Source organism: Corvus kubaryi, unplaced genomic scaffold, assembly GCF_017639235.1.
Source record: "Corvus kubaryi isolate FWS band 111438036 unplaced genomic scaffold, C.kubaryi_AGA036_p1.0 69, whole genome shotgun sequence".
Taxonomy (NCBI): Eukaryota; Metazoa; Chordata; class Aves; order Passeriformes; family Corvidae; genus Corvus; species Corvus kubaryi.
In genome coordinates, this window is record NW_024582057.1 from 6,657,585 (window position 1) to 6,669,786 (window position 12,202).

At 41.3% G+C, this 12,202-nt stretch overlaps 1 protein-coding gene and 1 long non-coding RNA gene across 4 annotated transcripts in view; one reads left to right on the forward strand and one right to left on the reverse strand.

Moving 5' to 3' along the window:
• The window catches only part of RIOK1 (RIO kinase 1), a 30,131-nt gene extending 23,915 nt beyond the window's left edge, over nucleotides 1–6,216 (reverse strand). For 2 of the 3 annotated variants that reach the window (XM_042049113.1, XM_042049114.1), the window contains exons 1-8: nucleotides 6,036–6,216; nucleotides 4,962–5,166; nucleotides 3,703–3,793; nucleotides 2,665–2,734; nucleotides 1,949–1,991; nucleotides 1,179–1,271; nucleotides 346–458; nucleotides 138–218 (exon numbers count right to left, since the gene is read on the reverse strand). In XM_042049113.1, the coding sequence (XP_041905047.1) occupies nucleotides 138–218; nucleotides 346–458; nucleotides 1,179–1,271; nucleotides 1,949–1,991; nucleotides 2,665–2,734; nucleotides 3,703–3,793; nucleotides 4,962–5,166; nucleotides 6,036–6,106 (767 nt within the window). In that variant the 5' untranslated portion in view covers nucleotides 6,107–6,216. The remainder of the gene's footprint in view (nucleotides 1–137; nucleotides 219–345; nucleotides 459–1,178; nucleotides 1,272–1,948; nucleotides 1,992–2,664; nucleotides 2,735–3,702; nucleotides 3,794–4,961; nucleotides 5,167–6,035) is intronic. The other variant, XM_042049115.1, reaches the window with a different exon arrangement.
• A 1,319-nt stretch (nucleotides 6,217–7,535) lies between these two features.
• On the forward strand, nucleotides 7,536–12,202 carry LOC121674600. The gene is made up of 3 exons (XR_006019693.1): nucleotides 7,536–7,671; nucleotides 8,100–8,210; nucleotides 11,152–12,202. It is a non-coding gene; the product is annotated as an uncharacterized LOC121674600 (long non-coding RNA).

A 12,202-nucleotide genomic window follows, 5' to 3' on the forward strand; every position in this document is an offset into this window, starting at 1 on the left:
TGAAGCTTAAGACACTTTTCTGAGCACTCCAGAGACCCTAAAGGGTAGTGATAGCCACAGTCTAGCAATGAGTACCTCCCATAAATGTGAAACTTTCGGTAACCTCTGTATGATGAAATAAAAACTGGAAAAATCACCTTATTAAATTCCTCATTTCTTTTTCGGCCCACGTCTTCACCATTTTTCTTGGGTTGCCTTTGCAGTATCCATGACGAAATCTTTAAGTAAAGAAACAAAAGATAACAGGGACTCCTAGCCTATCAGTGCAGCATGAGCACCAGTGATTTTAACACCTTTCAAAACAATCCCTCTTCCCCAGTAAAATCAGGCAGAAGTCAAACTCACCTGAATTCACCACTCACATACTTATCCCGATCTTTAAACATCAGAATAGAGGTTTTGTAAATCTTTATTGCTCTGTTCTCTCCATTTGCAGTACTGGCATGATATACATTGGCCTATCAGATTAAAAAGGGAAGAAATAACATTAAGGACAAGCCCTTTAAAGTGACATCATCTTCTCTCTTCTTCTCATTCTGACACCTGGAAAAGATCTGATCTCACCCCAGCCTGTGCATGGCACCCAGCTGAAGGAGACTGCACACAAGGCAATCCTTTTTCCATGAAAGACAGCTTACAGGAAGTACGTAAGATGGGGCAGGGGTGCAACAATGGCCACAGAATAAAATCAACATTGCACAGGAAAATTCTGCCTCATCCACACTTGGGAGACTGAAACAAGCCCTTGTGTGAAGGGTTAACTTGAGCCTGTGCACTATTCAGGCCCTAAAGCATGGACCAAATGTCTCACATTTCTGCCTCTACACAGGGGGGAAGTCTGTCTTTAATCAGAATTCCCTGGGTTTGTATGTTTTTTCAGGCACTATTTAATACTGTGGCCATACATAACTTTGCCAAAACTTTTGGTTGAAAGTTGCAATTAACAACATCCACTAATTTAAGATAATATTAAAGCATTCTTAGAGATCTTCCATACTTGGGAAACTTGGTTTCCCTTAACGTAAATAAATTTTTTCTTAAGATAACTTCCTACCAACCAAGCAACACAAAAACGTAGAACTAAACCCTAGTATTACACTACATCTTCTGAGCACCATAAACTTCCACCCAGCCTGCTGAAAAAAAAATCCTACTACATTATTTGCAATAAAACTTACTTCTTTCCCCGTGCTGATGCAGCCATTGATTTCTGATATGATACCTCTAGAGAGCATCTTGAACAGAATGATTCGGGTCCTTGGATCCAACACCTCAAATTCAACACAGAAAACTCAGCAGAGGACAAAACCTAGTAATAGTGTCCAGTGTTGGTATCATATTAAAGAGCCCTTGGCATCAGACTATTCTCAAGGATCGAATAATAATCTGAACAGCAACTACTCAGAATTTTGCCATGAATCTAGAATGATATTTCACTCTTTCTTCCAAACTATTAATTTTTTTCTTTCTTTTAAACTAAGCATATGTTGTTGAGCTAACCCTAGAAGAGACAAAGAAAACATTTTCCACTCATAGTTGCATTTAATGTTTTAAAATAAGATTTTTCTTGGGATATGGATACCATAACTGAAATAGAACAGCCATGTGGGCTTGGACCAGTAATAGCTCAGTCTTGTTAAAAAAGAAAAAAAAAGAAAATGGAAAACCCAGCATTTTTTCCTGTTCTTTGGAATAAAAGCTTAAGATGGAATTCTGCATTGCACACATGAACAAATCACAATGTTAAAGACAAAAATGAGCTCTAAAATGTTTATGGAACCAAAGCTAACCTTCAAATATGAAAGAAAGAAAGAAACAACAGGTCTCTTCAGGATAACGTGGGAATCAGAATCCCAAAACTCTGTTCCTGCTCTGTTTTATCATTGATTCCAAAATTCTACAATATTTGCTCTGGTCAAAAGAAAACTTTGATGAACAAAGGACTTACCTGTTCTACTGTTGCTCTGTCTGACTTGTCTTTGACTCGGTACCTAGCAGAAGTGAAAATAAAATGTTACAATCCCACATATGAGCTCGGTACTTTGACAGCATTTGACAAACTGCGACATTCTGTGTCAGATGACAGCCTCAAGAAGTAAGGCTTTCAGTTCATACAGAAGCAAAGGTTTCTCCTGCAGCACAGGGATGGAAAGGAAAAAAACCAACAAACCACCACCATAAACATCAGAGCCCACCACTTTTGTAGATTATCTTCTTGCCTCTTCTGAATTATGCTCATTCAGGAGGAAACTGTATCTGTCTTTACAACTTAGGGCTATAAGCTGCAGGCCAAAAAAAAAAATTCTTAAGAAGAAATACTTTTCCTTCACCAAATCATCAGGAGGACCCTTTAAAAGGCCTCCAATACCTTTTTAGCTCAGCTGCTTAAGGATTTCTGTTTAGAAAAAAAGAGTATCAAAGGGTCTGTTCTAGGGGAATGACACCATCACTTCTGTCTTACTATATTACACCAACACAATCAGATGTGCTACCAGTGACAGAAGAAGCAGCTTTGGATGGTCTTTTGAAGACCAAAGGGCAAACTGCATGTAGACTGCTTCTAAACCTCATTTTTCTTAACAAACTTATTCAAACAAAGAAATAAGAACAACGCTTCTGGGTTCAAAGTATTTCAGTGAAAATAGAACCAAAAGTAATACTTACATGTCTGCTTCCTTCTGTCTAGACTTTTCTGTGACTCTGTTTATAACAGAGTCATCAAAATTTAGCTTATCTGAAAAACACGTAAGAAGAAATGAAAAAAACCCCAAAACCCAAAGAAGTTTCCTACACACCAGGGTTAACCTAGCGCTTCACTCAGTTTACATTTCAAGGTAGGACTGTAAGGTAACAACACAGATGAGTGAGACAGTTCCAAGGACTTGAAAATGTGATGCCAGTAATGCCTTTTGGATAACATCTCTCCATTTAATTTGTCTGTTCTTCTCTTATAACAGTCAAATGCCACTTTTCTTAACACAATAAGCAACAGCCTCCCAGATTCTCTCCAACAATGCATTTAAATGGTGTTTGATTAAAGGCTAAATGTATAAAAGCTGCTGTATTTGGCTACAAATACCAGCAACCTTCATTCTAGCACCACTTTGCTATAAAGAAAAACACAACCTCTGATTGCTACCTTGACAAAAGGTGCCAATCACAGCTACTCCTAGTCCTGACAGGCTTTGCTGAGCAGCCATTTCCATCTCAGGGTAAAAATCAAACCACACCAGCTGGGACAGCAGCCTCTTCACTTTGCACAGGAACTCTGCCCCTGGGAGAGAACTGCTGCATAATGTACCCCCAAATACTACAGGAGACTGCAGTCATCTAGAAAATCGTAGCAGCTGTGGGAATGACCAACATCACAACAGAGAGTTGGTACCCTCCATCCAACCAAACATCTTGTTTCTACAGAGAATCTCGGGAACAAAGACTTCATGTTGTATGGAGAAGTCAAGGGGAAAGAAAAAACCCCAACCAACCAGCCATGTGGTTCTGAAGGTGGAGAGAGAGGGGTATCACAGCCAGTTTGTGGAGACTAAAGGCAACTTCAAGTACACAAAAGCCATTTTTAACCTCTCTGGCAATGGTTAGCTCACCCATTCCAGTGAGTTCTGGCTTAATATAAATGCAATTAGTCTGAGAATGACACAGAGTAGTAACTGTTTCAGTAACAGATGACAATGCAATTATACTCACCTAAATTAATTTTGTGTTCAAATTTTCTTAAAACCTTGCCTGCAGGGGTTGACAGTTTTGCTGAAGAGCAATTAGGGGTCTGTCTATTTGCCTGAAACAAAGGATTTACTAACATAAGTCACCTTCTGTACACAGCCCTTTGAAATTCAGACCATATAAGTAGAAAAGTCATCTCAAGTGCCTATGCCTAAAGCTATGAGAAGAAAACCACATGGGGTAAGGAAACAAGTATGGATTAACACCAGATTTTACTTAAATCAAGAAAAAAAAATACAGGTAACACATCAGTTAAAATTCTAAAAGTGCTCCAAAACAGGGTTACTTTTAGTCTAGAAAGCTACAAGTCTCTCATACAGCACTTTTTTTGTCTGTAAAAGGAAGAGAACAGAAGACAGAGACAAAACAAGAGAAAAAAATGCAGAGGTAATGAACAGAGAAAACTTTCCAAGATTCTATCTTTTCCTACATGTAGTCCTCTCCAAACACAACTAACACCTGAACATGATTTCACCATCATTGAACAGCATAAACCTCTAACTAAAGGCAAGAATATACCACCCAGGATAAGCACTGCCAGACATGCTATGCTATGATCAGCACCACTCTGATTTATCTCAACTGTTCTGCTAAGTTGGTATCAATAAGAAAAATGAGGTTTTGAATCTCTAGTGTCCAAGCTGATGTGAGAACTAGCATCCTTCTTACCTTCACATGTGCTTTTCATTATGCACAATGCCAGAGTTTCTGTGCCAACACCATACACTCTAAATTAACTCACTTCTAGCACCTCCCTCCATTTCCTATGCTTGTTTTTTTTCTTTGCCTGCTTCACTATTAAGTCAAAAATAGAACCAGTTTCACCCTGGATATGACTAGCAGATAGTCTTAAAATTAAATAGAAAGCCTGGGGAAGATGGTCAGAAACACAGAGGACAAATACCAAAAAGAAAGGAACATCTGAAGAGATCAGGTTGAGCAAGGAAAGAAAAGCTGAGAAAGGTAAGGAACAGAAGGAAACTGCAGTGACAAAGAGAATCCAGCAACAGGGTTTGAGACAATAAAATCAAATGGACCTCTGGCTACAACATACATACACATATGGCATGTCAGAGGAACAGACTCAAAGGGAGAGGATTCTCTCAAGGAAAAAAGTCTGCTTGCATTTATCCTCAATGTGACACTAAAATGAACAAAGCCTTCAGGTCAACCCCATTAGCTCTTGGGCACCCTCAAGGCTCACAGAATAGCCTTCAACATACCTGTGGATTGCACCCACCAGCAGCACTGTGGCGCTTCGTGAGTCTTCCCACTTCATCATCCCAGTCCCAGTCTTCATCTTCTTCTTCATCATCGTTGTCATTGTCACCATCTCCTTCCTCAGCGTTAACTTCTTCACATGTGCATAACTGGCAGCTCTCAGGGACCCCACCCTCTTTACATGTCTCTGTGTCTTCTGCAGATTCACTTAAAAGAAACACAGATGTCTCTATAACTAAAAATGATTGTTACAGTCACCAAAAATACATTTAGCCTCACAAATGACTTCACATTTTCACTCGTTTTAATTCACTGCATCCAATTCTAAGGCCCTCTATTCAGCGAGGACATTGAGAAGCTGGAGCAGGTCCAGAGCAGGGCAATGAAGCTGTTGAAGGGTCTGGAGCACAAGTCCTATGAGGAGCAGCTGAAGGAGCTGGGGTTGTTTAGCCTGGAGAAAAGGAGGCTCAGGGGAGACCTTATCACTCTCTACAACTCCCTGAAAAGAGGCTGTAGCCACGTGGGGGTCAGTCTCCTCTCCCAGCCAACAAGTGACAGGACAGGAGGACATGTCCTAAAGTTGCAAAGTTGCACCAGGGGAAGTTTAGGCTGGAATTTGGAAGAATTTCTTCACAGAAAAGGTGATTAGACATTGGAATGGGCTGCCCAGGGAGGTAGTGGAGTCACTGTCCCTGGAGGTTTCTAAGGAAAGACTGGACGTGGTACTTAGTGCCATGGTCTGGTTGGCACCGTGGTGTTGGGTCACAGCTCGGACTCGATGATCTCAGAGATCCTTTCCAACCTAGCTGGTGCTATAATTCTCTCATGTCAGTAGCGAGTCACGGTTTTCTGCCAGGACAATTATGTCCCAAAGCAGCACACCTAACGGAAAAGGGAAGCCGAGAAACACACGCAGCCTTTTCTCTCACCTTCTCCTGTAACCGGGCAGCACCACCCGCTCTCCCCTCCCCGCTGCCGGGCGAGTCCCAGCGCTGCTCCCCGCCCCGCTCCGCGTGTTCGCCCGGCCGCGCCCGGGGCCCGGCCCCGCCACTCCGGGCCCCTCGGCGCACCCTCACCTGTCCGAGCAGTCCGCATCGTCGAACTGCCCCGGCACGACCTGGCTCATCACCAGCGCCCGGTAATCCATGGCGGCGGCGGGCAGGAGGCAGGAATCAGTAGCAGGAATCACTGGCAGGAATCAGGAGCCGGGATGCTCGCGGGACGCAGGCGCCGGCCCGGCCCGGCCGCTACGGCGCCGCCAGAGGGACCAAAAGCAGCGCGGGCGAGCGCGGCTGGGACGGACTCGGCCCAGCTCCGGTCCCAGCTCTCGTCCCCGCCCGCTTCCCCGGCTCCTGCACGGGGACAGCCTGACGCCGGCACACGGGAAAGCCGCGGAGGGACTTTTTCCAAGGACTTGTAGCGGGGGATGGCTTTACAGTGAAAGAGAGTAGGGTTAGATTAGATATTAAGAAGAAGTTCTTTATTGTGAGGGTGGTGAGGCACTGGAACAGGTTTTCCAGAGAAGCTGTGGATGCCTCATCCCTGGAAGTGTTCAAGGCCAGGTTGGATGGGGCTTTGAGCGACCTGGTCTAGTGGAAGGTGTCCCTGCCCATGGCAGAGGGGATGGAACTAAATGATCTTTAATGTCCCTTGCAACCCAAAGCATTCTGTCATTCTATGAATTCCCAGCAGCTGCCGATACATCAATACTGTGGTATACTTGTATCATATTAAATAATATAGCCTTAAAAATACTGCCTCTTCAAGCCCTCTTCTCTTGACTGGGAATGACCATTCCTGCCACAAATTCATGGTTGTTTTCTCTAACACACTAGTAATGATCTGTGTCCTCGGTAGTAGATACTGAGAAGAATTTTATTTAGTACACTCTGAAATATTAAATTCCAACCTTTATTGAAATAAAGCTCTAATTGAAGCCAAAGGCATTCCAAAATATCAAGCCTGGCTAGAGCCATCTTAGCTCCTAACACCCCTTACATTGAAAAACATTATAATCTGTTTATATACCATGATAACTTAGGAGTATGAAAATAAAAGCGAGGGCCGGGCTTTTGCTATCTGGTACATAATGGTAAAATTTTAAAATGAAGTCTCTTTTTTTTGTAGATGTTTTCCCATTATCCAAGTGGTATGTGTAAAAGATATAAAAAACCTGGGATTGTGCAGAAAACGTGGATGCTTGTACTGAGATACCTTTAAAAAAGATTTAATACAATAGGTATAATTTGCATCTGCAACACTTCCATAAAGTCAGCTCATTGAGAGTCTCTGTGCTTATTTTCCCCAATACACAGCCACCAACAGAAATCGGATTAAGATCACCTGTTTACTGATCTTTTTCCTAGAAGCAAGTGTTGGAGGACTCTTAATCCATGTGGGTTAATCCATGTGGGTAGAGAAAGCGCCATTCTACAGGTTTATTTCACTCTCTAATAACTTATTCAGTGCTCCTAAGTAAACATACCCATTTATTGTAATGACAGGGGACTGTTTGAAACATAATACTGCCAGACAATTTTCACATTCATATTGATTCCTTCTGTGCTTCAGGCTTCCACATGATTTTTTTCTACAACCTTGGAGTGCAGCACACCTTTTTTGTCCCAGGCTTTAAGAGCTCCTTTGGAAGCAAGCGCAAACTGTTCTACAAACAGTTCATCTGTAACAGGGTTAAGAGAAACAGTCCACTAGGTAATGGTGATACTTTCAGAAGGAGAATGGGAAAAAAGGTGTCAGAGATTTAGCAGTTATCAGCCCTAATCCATGGGAGGACAGACATCTATCAGACTATGTATCTAGCTTGGACCACTGTAGCTCCATGTTCCCTGCCACATGAGACGGTCCTCAGAAAACTACTACCTCCCTTACTCTACCTATGGCTGCATTATTATATTTCCTGAAGATTAAGAGTCAAAATGTTTGCTCACACTTGGAGATGCACTAATTCTGTACTTAACACGACATATTATGTAGGACAGGTATACATTCTGGTTCACACTGAAGCTGGGAAACTGGGTACAGAGACCATAGTCAGAATCCCTGGAAAAACTGCAGTATTGCTCCTTCCTGGAGGAAGTGACTTGAGAAGACCACTAACAGCTTCCTTTTTATATTTGCAGGACGAAATGTAGAACCCAATGGTGAGAAAAGACAGTGCCTGCCAGCTCTGTGAAGCAACCTGTGTTTCTGAGCCCATCTTGGAAAATCTGAGCTGCAGTATGTTCCTGTTGGTGAGGCTAAACATGAGAGTGATTTCAAGTGCCATGTGCTAGGATGAGCATGTTGTAATGACACTTATCTATCACACTTCCCTCCCCTGCCAAAGTGCCAGGCAGTGCTTTGTAGTTCACAGTGCTGTCTAACAGATCTTTAGCTGGTGCAAAATCAACAGACTTTGTTAGATTTTGAGGTCAGCTCTTACTGGCATGGCATGAGTAAAGCACATGAACAATAGGGATTGTACAGAGCATGGGGAGACATGAGAGGGGGGAACAAAGCATATGGTCAAGGGAGTTAGATGATTGACAGAAAAACCCATCTGAAAATGGAAAGCAGCATCTATATCCTGAGCAGTTGTTACAGCAACACAGCAAGTGACCAGGATCCTCTCTATCTCATGCACTGTGATTGATATTCCAATATTCTAGGCTATATTTCCACTTTATACAAGACATTGGTTTAAATGGAATAGGCACACATATTTATGAAAGAGAAATTAGCTAATAGGATACTTCAGTACTGCTGTGAACATTCAGGTAGTTCCATCATACTTTTGATAGAGGACTAGTGATGAAAAAGGATACGCACTGAGGAGGTCAAGCAATACACTCATTAAGTTCAAAACAAAATACCTATTTTCCTCAGCTGTATTATCTCCATGAATATTCTTTGAAACCACTCTAAAAAAACTTAATTCTTCTTTTGATTGCATATGAATTTCAGGATACCTCTCAGAAAACGAGAGTCCCTAAGCCATAGAAATACTTGCTGTAGAACCAACATACCTTTCTGCATAGTCGATTGGAAGGAGTCTTTGGGCGTGGATACATTTTTCCCAGAGTAGAAATCCCTAGGCAAGGAAGAACAACCACATCAAAGGAGAAGGTTGGGCTGGCAAAAAGAAAACAATACTAAAAAAGAATTGCAGGAGCCTGGGAGATGTTTCATTGCCAGAATAATTATCAGTTAAACCCGTTGTAGGTCCTCATGAAGAGCCACTTGCAGAAATGTGGAGTCACTGCTGGATTGTATTATTAAAGGATCCTCCATAACAGACATGTCTTATTTTCTCCCTCAACACTCTGTCTCTCTATTCAAGACACACTCAGGTTTGGATACTGAGAAGCAGTTTCCTGGAGAAGATAATTTGAACTTGGCTAGCAAAACTCCCTTTGCAGAAGGAGCCATGGTCTTTGAATGGAGGATTGAATGATGAAAATACCCTTCTCTGATAAAATTAGTAGCAGTGCTTTTTTGCACTTATATTGCAAAATTTTCTATGTGAGTGCTGGGCCTCACAGATGTGTAACATAAAAGAGAAGAGCTAAGAATACCAAATGCAGGTGCTGGAGTTGTGCCTTGAATTAACTGAGTAATGAATGTAGGGAGTAATGCATTTGCATTGCAGTTTCCATTCTGATTACAAATTATTTAAAATTTTAATTGATATTTAAATTAAATTATGTTTATTACAGTAATTACAAATTTAAATTAAAATTAAAAATTAAAGAAGTTACAAATTGCATGCTTTTGGTAGGCAGCCACTGGACAACAAATAAAGCCTCCAAACAACTGGAGAGAGAATAACATGAATATATCATCTGATTCTTTCCATGAGAACACAGTGCACATACCAGGCCTGATACAGCCAAAAAGAGAAGTGAAAATAGGTATAAAGAACAGTGTAATACAGTACAACAAAAGAGGAAGTACTCTGAGAGGGTTTCCACCAGAATCTGAGATGCTTTTTCTTTTTTATAATTTTATTTTTTTTCAGTTACAGGTGGTGTAAGAAAAAAAAGCAAACCAAAACATTTAAACGTGGTGGATCAAACTCTACTCCTGTTTATTACTAAATTTATTAAAGTATCTAGGAAATTCCATTTAAAAATGTATAGCCTTCTTCCAACAGACTAACTCAGTACCATTTCAAACATGGTTTTTGCCTTCTTTTGTCTTCAGGGAGTAAAATCTCCCTTTTATCAGCCTTCTCAAAATTCAGTAAATAGAGCAATTCACAGAGCCTGAAAGACTTTTCTAGTTCTTACTTCTTTAATGTAAACATTTATTTTTCTTCATTTTCTACAATCAAATAGGTTAGCCAATAGTTGAATTTTGATTTCTTGGTGGTTTTTGTTTCCTTTTTAAAATTCTTGCTTTAAAATCAGAGATTACTGTAAATTAGGCCAACATCTGACAATTACACTCTTTAGACTTGTCACTGCACTGGAACTTGATGCAGGTGCAAGGACTGTAGGCAGTGTAGAAGGGTGAACTTCTTAATTTTCATCATTTTGTAATTTGGTCCACATTGACTTATCTTCACAGATGGAAAATTTCCACTGAAGTTGGTGAAAAAATAGCTTGCATAAACTGGACAGAGGGTGTCACCTCTTGTTTTGCAACAGCAGAATGACACTACTCCACCACTACAGTAACAGTACGGGTGAAGTTTACTCAAATTCATCCTCATTTGCTTTTCCATCTGCTCTGAACAGAATGCTGTCAAGCCATGTGACCTCGCCTTCTTCTAATTAATTGATGATAGAAAGTGTTGTTCCCCCCAGGAAATGCTGAAAGTTGGTAAGGACTCTTTAGTCCAGCATTTTGGGACATCATTTGCTCCCAAGGAAGAATAAAAACAGGGAGATTAAATGAAGGGATAAAGAGGATCCCTGTAAAGGGATTCTCTCCACTCACAGAATGGGGAGCCCCTCACAGCTCCTTATACACAATCTTATCGTCCTTCCCCCTCTTTATATATAGCGTGATTTAGGTGGAGAGTGGAGTAAGAGTCATATACATAGCAGGATGTTCTTCACAAAGCTTGTTAGCACATGCAGGGATGTGTGTTTTAATCTTTAAACCACCCTCAATTCACCAAGAGTTAGTTACTTTTTGACCATTGTGTCCTTCAAAGTTTCAGTGACACAACTTTGTTTCTCTCCTCAGAGCCAGAACAGGACCATCCTATCTCCACAAGCCTACTCCTTCATCCAACTCAGCCTTTCTCACTGCCAGCTACACAGATATCCATCCTCAAAGATAACATGGAATGCACATAGTGTATCCACAGGTAGTAAACCTTAGCTCTTGCCTGACTCCTTGGTCATCATCCTACAGTGCTGAGGGAGGAAAAGGAGAACACATCGAGAAATGGCTCCTGTCCTTGCAAACAAAATTCCAGGGAGAAAGGGATGACAAGTTGGCAGAAAGTCAAGAGCCACTATCTAAATATAACAAGCTGGCTCCTTGGCTTAAAATCCTGCAAGCAAAATTTGAAAATGAGCAAGCTGAGATGAGGAAAACACAACAGATTAGTGAGATCGGATGGGAGAACCAAAAGCTGCAGCAACAGAGGGTGAAAGACCAATGACAAAACCACATCCTGCAGCTTGAAACCAATGGAAAGAGATATGATATAGTCAGGGAACTAGAGACAGCTACAACATAATTCAGTCTGATACTGTAAGCACCAAAAGTATCTATAATGCACAATCCTAGCTACCATGTGCAGCAGTTCCCAGTTGCCAGGTGCAGCAGTTCCCCTTCCCTTCTAGGGACAAACTCCCACAGATTCCAGCTGAGGGTTCTCTCCAAAAAGCTACTTTAAGAACTTTAAAGGTGAGATAGCACTCCTGAATCCTTTATTGGATTTGAGTCCTGTAGATGCTGAAAAGGTTAGCAGAAAAATTTTCCTGCTTTTTACAGCTGCTTGTGAGAGTCTCCTTTCTCACGCAGGCTAGCTGTAAACAGTGTAGAAGGTTTTGTAAACCAAGACTTTATCTCACAGGTGCAAACTTGTTATGAACAGTCTTCTTTTCCACACTGAAGAAAATATTTTGAAATAGGCATCGTAGCATTCAGCCAATCACTCTGGGAGGTGTATGGTCAAGCACCCAATGATGTCATTTCTCTATTGCAAACCAAGTTACATAAACGAACTGATAATTAATTAAATAATGCCACTTATCCTGGACTTGAATTCCATGTCATTCTTCGC